The sequence below is a fragment of the Puntigrus tetrazona genome, chromosome 14 (genome assembly GCF_018831695.1).
Source record: "Puntigrus tetrazona isolate hp1 chromosome 14, ASM1883169v1, whole genome shotgun sequence".
Taxonomy (NCBI): Eukaryota; Metazoa; Chordata; class Actinopteri; order Cypriniformes; family Cyprinidae; genus Puntigrus; species Puntigrus tetrazona.
In genome coordinates this window covers 4,350,333-4,358,437 of record NC_056712.1, presented here as the reverse complement: position 1 = coordinate 4,358,437, position 8,105 = coordinate 4,350,333, and the positions used below count along the sequence as shown (strand labels likewise).

Genomic DNA, 8,105 nt, shown 5'->3' with positions numbered 1-8,105 from the left:
TACGTACAGTAGACCGACATAGTACTAAAATATGTTACAAATAATAATTGAATTATATATATATTTAACATTTATACGTTTTTACTTTAACGTTTTTTGTTTGTTTGTTTTGTTTTATAATGCAAAAAATTATTACGTACAAAACAAACGGTCGTCCAAACAGCAGGTGGCACTGTCTAAAAACACGATAGGTCTGGAAGTGCTGGTCTAAACGTGCAGGTCTGACACTGCAGCTCCTCTCCAGAGCGCCGGTGAATGACGTCACGCACTGTGGTGTCATGGCGTCCTCCTGTTCGCGAGCTCTCAAGCATCATGTGTGTAAGAGCAGCAGCATATTGCGCATTCATCTGCAGAAGTCATGGCCTAATAGGTAAGATAAATACATAGGGACAGACTTGTCCCGTTTTACCATACACCATTTTCTGGAACGCTTTATGTTTTTAAAGAGACGACTGGTTGTCTCTAGGTCATTTGAAGGGGCTGTATATGTCAGTTCAAGCTTTATCAGTGGCACAGAAACGCTTATAATGTGCTTTGATTACAGGAGTTTTGCTCTGAATTCGGCTGCAGATCAACAACCTGCCGTTTCTCCACAAGGTGTGACAATTATGCATTTTTAATAGGACTTATTGTATGCTTTCGCAAATTAAGATGTTTTCTAATTAGAAATAGACCCTTAACTTCTTCTTTCTTTCTTTTTTTCAGAAGAAATAGTCATTCCAAAGAAGAAAATATGGTGTGTAATGGTATAATAATAGTAATATAATTTCTTATATTTTTAATAGTTATTAACATCAATTTTTACTGTCATCAGGAGTAAAGAGGCTGTCTTACAGGCATTGGCGTCCACTGTGAAAAGGGTATGTTCATCAGACAACCGTAACAGCCATGTTAAAATGCTTTGGTTTATCAAATATCATGTAAGCGTAGTTACTGTGTATGTGTTTGTTCTAGGATCCTACAGCCTCAGATTACAGATTTCAAGATGATTCATATCTCGCTCCAAAAACAGCATTAGAGTTTGTAAGTTTTTCATCAAATCATTTCTGGTTTTCAGTTCAGACTGTTAGTTGTTAGATGTAGCATTTGAACCAATCAGACAGACACAATTTTTCATTAGATTAAGTAACAATTACAGATCCCTACTGGGCGCCAGTATATCTGTGAATGACCTCAGGCTCCGGTTACCATGGTAACCAGGACACCTTTGATCAAGCCAGATAAACTTTATGAGCTAAAAGTCCCTTCCCACCTATTCTCTGCACATAACATGAAAACCTCCAACACAAACTGTGTTTTCTCCCACGCAGAAGTTATTTTCCTTGTCCCAGGAGTCAGGCAGAAATGCTGCCAAATATTTTATCAATACATACCCGAAGTACTTCCAGAAAGACAACGCACAGCCTCATATTCCTGTGAGTATGCGGTACTTGTGCGTCGTCGTGCGATTTGCCTGTGAGGGGATGTGCTAACGAATGTGAAATACTTATTTCTGTTGGAAGTGTCTGATGCCGGAAACTCTAGAGGCTCAGATAGAAGGGTTGTCTGAAGCTGCTCTCATCGAGAGAATTCAGATGAGAAAAGTCAAAGCTGCCGTGGATCTGTACGACCAACTTCTGCAGGCCGGTACGAAGGAGCAAGGCGGAACATTGCGTGTAATATTATGGCGGATGTTCGTTGTGTTTAACTGAATGACTGATCGCTGTATTTTCGCAGGTACATCGGTGTCATTGGACGTGACCAATCAGTTGTTAGATCTAATTTGTTTCTATGGAGATAATGCTCCCCCACAGGAGAACGTTCCAGAACAGAAGAATGAGCAGATGGTACGCATCATAAAACAATATTCAAGATGTTCTGTTGCTTTGGTGGCACAACTTTGCTTGCACATGTCAGAGTTTATATATCCAAAATGTGGATATTGAACCAGTAATACTGCTTAAAGTTGTCATTTTGTAATACTCAATAAGTCATCAGAGATCGTGTTATGTTGATATTTCTTTATCCTTTTTTTCTCCATTTAACAACACTCCTGACCCATGGGAAAAACCTCAGGAGGACGTCAAGAGTGTCCCAAGACTAGACACGGAAGAGGCCCCAGAGCTAATGATTTACTGAAGGCCTCCTGGAAGTGAGTGCTTGCAGAATGTAAGAATGTGAAAACCGTTTGTATGCAGGCTAGTACACTGTCATCATGAGAGGTTGTCTCTCCCCCTTAGAGAGAATAATAATGCAGAGAGGATCTTTGCACTGCTGTCAGAGCCAAACACGCATTCATACAGCGCCTGATACGAGGCATGGTGAAGGTAATTTATGCGGGAACTTCTTAGACGTTTCATTTCTGGTTTGATGACAGAAGTGTGACTGCACGCGTGTTTCTTTTCACAGTACGGCGCTTATTCTAAAGCGTTCAGCACCTACACCGACCTGCTCAACAACCGACTGAGAGGTGAGTCTGTCGGTTTATTAGACCCTTGAAACACTTCAACATTTTCTAAATGAGCGTTTGCCAAGCTGAGACGCTTCGTTTTGTTTTCTTCAGCCGATGTGCACATATTCAATGCCCTGATCGCAGCCGCCCCGGAAGTAAAAGAGAGATACAACGAAAAATGGGAGTTGATAGTGGTATGTGATTGAGGTTTTGTTGTGAAGCTGCTATGAAGTGCTTTCTGCCTCAGTATGCGTGTGTTTTGTAGGATCTTTTGAATCAGATGGCGGAGCAGAAGGTCAAGCCCAACCTCTTCACACTGAACGCTGTCCTGAAGGCTTTGAGACGCTGCGGCAATCTGGGGAAATCTCAGGCCTTTCCTGTGATCAGTGAAATGAAGGCTCTCTCCATCGGTCTGTTGCGCGATTCTTGCTTTTACGGGAAATAATTGGTTTATGATATTTAATGCCTGTTTTGGTGTATAATCAACTCTTTTTCTTTGATTGCAGAACCCAGTCTGGCCACGTACAATCACTTGCTCTCCATATTTTATAAACCAGGTCATAAAGAGCTCTTTCTTTTTATATTAAAATGGCAATTTTCTCAATTCTTAATCAGATGATCATGCGCTTCCCATCATGCAGGTACCCTAATTCAGGGCCAGATGGACGTTTTACAGAAAGTGATGAATGCAGTGTCAGGGAAGAGCTTCACTCCACAGGACCCTGATGATGGTGAACAGTTTTAATTCACTTGGCTTATCTTTGTACCTGGTACCCTCACTTGTGTTATCTGCCGTTCTCACTCTGCTTGCGTATTTGTGTATATAGGAGTTCCTGAAAATAATGAATGATGGGGTTTGCTGTGCTTCAGAGAAGAAGAAAAAAAAGTTGACCAGTTTAGTGTGGATTTGGTACAAAATTGAGATTTGGTGTATTTTAGACCTGAGACGGTTGTGTACTTACTTCCTGTTGCTTTCGTACGCTCTCAAGGGGCCAAGATCGCAACTGTGGGTACTGGGACAGGACACATGTATTGATGCCTTTTTGTAAAAGCTCCTACAGATTAAAATATCTACACAGTTGAATCACATCTGCATTTCTTTTGTTTTCCAGCACAGTTCTTCATTACCGCTATGAAAGTCGTAAGTGGATTTAAACGCGTACTTTGATGCATGAACAACACCGCTTCATGGTAAATGAAATGTAACCTTGTTGGCATTTGTATGTGCAGTGTATGGAAACTAAGGACGTTGAGCAGGCGTACAAGGTTCATGAGCTGATGGGCGTTGGAGAGAACTGGAGACTTCTGGGAAATGATCTCCATCAGAGCATTTACTAGTAAGTATAATCCAGCAAAAATGACAAGATCTTCACTCGTTATTTAAGGACTGCTCCCATCGACCCTTCACCCAATGAGACACTAACCACACGACTGCTGCAACTAATACTACAGCAAAAATAATTAGCTGATCTCTTAAATATCGGGTTGCTTCTGTTTGTGTTTCAGTACACGGTTCTTAAGTCTGCTCTGTATGATGGAGAACGTTGACGTGATTCTGAAGTGGTACAGAGATCTTGTTCCTTCGGTAAGCGAAACATGATCATATGTATGCGGACACACACAGAATGGTGAGGTGCATTGATGTGGCTGGATGTGGTCTGGTTCACAGGTGTACTACCCCAGTTCTAACATCATGAGAGATCTGCTCCAGGCGCTTGATACCGACAACAGATTAGACCTCATCCCACAAATATGGAAAGGTGATTGATTGAACTCATAAACCAGATGGCTTTTTTTTTTATGAAGAAAATGTTTTGCGTGGGGACAGGGTTTCGTGTAGGGTTAAGGGATAGAAAATACAGTTTGTCCGTGTAGGGCACCTGTAAACTATATATGCAAGAACATGTGTGTTTTAAGTGTCTGATGTTTATAGAGGTTGTTTGTTACTTTTCCTAGTACTGGATTTAGTACTATTGTTTTATTCTGGAATTGCATTCAGATGATTGACTTAAGGTACTATCAATTCAATAACTTTTCCACAGATATCAAACAGCTGGGGCAAGCCATCAGGCAGAATCTGGAAGAGTTGCTGAGACTAATGGCAAGAGAGAAGCACAGTCAGGAGGTATTACCTAATATACATCTAACTGGTTAATACTCAAGTTTTGTGATTTCATTTTCTGTTTAATTCTATGCCTCATCATTGGATTAAAACAATTAAGACTTTTTTGGTTAATTTGGGGGGAGGGCACGCTGGATATTAGCTTCACGGCCAAATCCTGACTGATGGCCATCCGTTTTTTTCTTGTTAGTTCTCTGAGTTGATCGGTTTGTGGTCTTCTGCTTGTCCGCTTGCCTTTTGAGGGCTGACCATAGGTTCTACTGAAAAGCAACCCCACACATGGATAGTTTCAGGATGCTTTAGTGTTGGCTCAGCACAGGACTCACGGGGCTATCTTTCACCTTTTCTTCTCCAAACAATTGATCTTCCAGATCTTCTTAAATGTTTTTCTTGGAGAGAAGTGGCTTCTTTACACCAGGCCATTGCAGATGCTCTCACACCACCTTTGATTGTTTTTTTGTTGTTTGATTTTTTTACACTTGTTACATGTTGGGACGAGACAACCTCCATTATACTTTCCTTGAAGTTCTTGATAATCCTGTATTTTTTTTCCCCCCAATATTCTATGGACTTTTTTTCTTTCTCTCTGGACAGGTGCAGGAATTGTTTGCTGAGTGTGCACTGGACATCAAGAAAATGTACCAAAGTGACTTGGACAATGCTTCGCTGAGCTGGACAGCCAGTTCTCTAAGTGACCTCATCTCAGTTCTACTAGCAGCTAATAGGAGACAGGACGCCTGGTATCATCATTTAATGCACTTCTGTAATGTGACCCAGGTCAAATTGAGTTAAAGCACAAAAAAACAACAGTTCTCCTCTCTTTATTCAGGGAAACGCTGAAACTTTTCAAAACGCACAAAAGAGTGCCAAGGTACGATCAAAAATAAGCAATTTTAGTTTCACTTTTTTTGGTACCAAAGAAGCTAATTTAAATAATTGTTATATTTCATGCTTAATAGCCTGAATATTCCCACTAATGTGTTGTTCTCTCAGTGACGAGCTGTTAAACAAGTTCTTGACGAGTATAAAGGAGGGCGGTGGTGAAGTGAATCAGGCGGTGGAGCTGGTGCAGATCTCAGCTGGCTTCTGTTTGCCCGAGACCCCAAAACTCATCCAGAGGGTCCAGCAGGAGTTTGAGCTCACAGACCAGCAGAGGTAAATGTTGCCTTTTCAGTTGAATTAATTAAAGAATCGAATTCTAATCTGGTCTTCTGTGGTCTTTTTTTTATCTTTCAGAAACACTTTGTCTGATTTGGAGATTCAGACCTATAGCAGCGATTAAATCTCTGGCTGAGAGATGTCCTGCAGCGTGGATGGATCATAGCAGCTAAATATCAGCGTGTTCATTTTCAGTGTCACGAATAAATGAGTACTTAAACATGCTTGTCAAATGCGCAGATTTCAATCTTCATTCAGATGGAAAGTACTTTAAGAACAAAATGTTCGCTCAAATTTCTTCATGGATTCTGGACTGGCTCTTGAGGATGGTTTCACCATTTCTGCCGATGTCTACAGAATTCTCATACAGCTATTGTTTAACTTTTAAAGAATAGAGCTGTATAGCAGCAATCATCTAATAAAATGTTTTGATTTAATAACATTTGAAAAGAGGTAAATATCCTGGCCGTAATACTTTCATATGTTTGTTCGTATTTATTGCAAAAACACAAGACTGTATTAAGATTAGCAACTTGTCTTTTTAAACTATTATTGCACATTGTGTCCTCAATAAAACCCAATTATGTCCGTTCTGTTCTGACTACCTATTAGCAATAAAAAAGTGGCATGCTGATAACGTTTTTTTTTAAAGGTCATAGTTAGGCAAGTGTTTGAGTTAGCTTAATGAAATACAAAAATAACTCCAAGGTTTTGAGCTGTTTTTGAAGGAGTGTGATGTGCCCAACTAAATGGTGGGTTTGATGGAACCACAAGCAGTTCTGTCTTGATGATGAATTCTTTATGAATTCATTGTACCTTAAAACGTGTAGTTTAAGTGAAATAATTACCATTCATATATTCCTTAATCTATCACAATCTTCAATTAAAATATTGGCAATATACAAATATGCATAGCCTTTAAATACAGCCATTTTCCAAAATAGAAAAGCATTGCATTAACACATGTTTTTTGTGCGTATTAGAACAAAACAAAGAAAGGGAGGAAAAAGCTAATTTGACAATGCCACACAAAACTTCAAAAATGGGCTAGACAAAATTGTGGATAAATAAGATTGTTTCTATCATGTAATGCTCCTTTAAACTCACCTGTGGCAAGTAACAGGTGTGGGCAATTTAAAGTCTTTGCATTGTGTGTCTGTGTGTGCCACACTAACAGGTGTGCATGGACAACAGCAAGAGGACTTGAGAACCAAAATTGTGGAAAAATATCATCAATCTCAATTTCAAAAGTCCATCTCCACAGATCTAGATTTTCACAGTGTGCAACATTATCAAGAAGTTTGCAATCCATGGCACTGTAACTAATCTCCCTGGGCGTGCATGGAAGAGAAAAGTTGATGAAAGGGTGCACAGAGGAAAGTAAGCAGCCTCAAACAAGTTCCAAAGAAACTCAAGTTGTCCTGCAGGCTAAGGGTGCATCAGTGTCAGTGCGAACTGTACATCGACATTTAAATGAAATGAAACGGCAGGAGACCCAGGAGGACCCCACTGTTGACACAGAGACATAAACAAGCATGACTACAGTTTGCCAAAATGTACTTGAATACGCCAAAATCCTTCTGGGAAAACATCTTGTGGACAAATGAGACCAAGATAGAGCTTTTTGGTAAAGCACATCATTCAAAGATGTTTTGGGGTTGTTTTGCTGCCTCTGGGTGTGCAAGGCATCGTGAAATCTGAGGATTACCAAAGAACTTTGGGTCGCAACGTAGGGCCCAGTGTCAGAAAGCTGGGTTTGCGTCCGAGATCTTGGGTCTTCCAACAGGACAATGACCCCAAACATACTTCAAGCACCCAGAAATGGATGGCAACAAAGCCCTGGAGAGTTTTGAAGTGGTCAGCAATGATTCCAGATCTAAATCCCATTGAACACCTGTGGAGAGATCTTAAAATGGTGCCCTTCAAATATGAGAGACCTGGAGCAGTTTGCAAAGGAAGAGTGAGCCAAAGGGAATAAACATGTGTATAGCAAAACATGTGTTAATGCAATGCTTTTCTGTTGATTTGATTTTGATTTGGGGTGACTAGGATAGCAAAGTCATCTAATGGAATAAGAGTAGTTTCACGTTGGACTTCTAAACTAAAAAGTACAAATGTGTAACAGGACCAACAGCACTTTTGTTAAAGTTTTATACATGGTAAATCCATAGAAATGGTTTATTAAGTAGACATTTCCTATGGATTTACCATGTAATTACTCCAGTAAGTTAGACTTTACATATAAAGCGGTTGTTGTCCAGAATGTTACACTTTATATTTAAAGTGGACGGTTCCTAAGTAGTTAACATGTACCAACTCCACCAACACCAGATCCAACCCTTCCCACTTTACATGTCCTACCCATCTCCAACCCCTGGATCAAACTATTACAAT

General features: G+C 40.1%; 1 protein-coding gene across 1 annotated transcript; it reads left to right on the top strand.

The window, feature by feature from the left end:
* Nucleotides 1-225: 225 nt before the first annotated feature.
* On the top strand, nt 226-5,931 carry LOC122357179 (pentatricopeptide repeat domain-containing protein 3, mitochondrial-like). Its single transcript, XM_043256455.1, is given in 25 exon segments — nt 226-370; nt 545-597; nt 706-736; nt 815-860; nt 955-1,023; nt 1,311-1,415; nt 1,503-1,626; nt 1,717-1,830; nt 2,059-2,131; nt 2,220-2,281; nt 2,284-2,306; nt 2,389-2,449; nt 2,543-2,625; nt 2,697-2,841; nt 2,938-2,988; nt 3,073-3,162; nt 3,544-3,572; nt 3,662-3,768; nt 3,938-4,016; nt 4,101-4,191; nt 4,474-4,556; nt 5,148-5,293; nt 5,383-5,424; nt 5,547-5,708; nt 5,790-5,931. Coding segments are annotated over 25 exon segments (2,007 nt in total). The 5' UTR covers nt 226-278; the 3' UTR covers nt 5,836-5,931.
* Nucleotides 5,932-8,105: the final 2,174 nt, after the last annotated feature.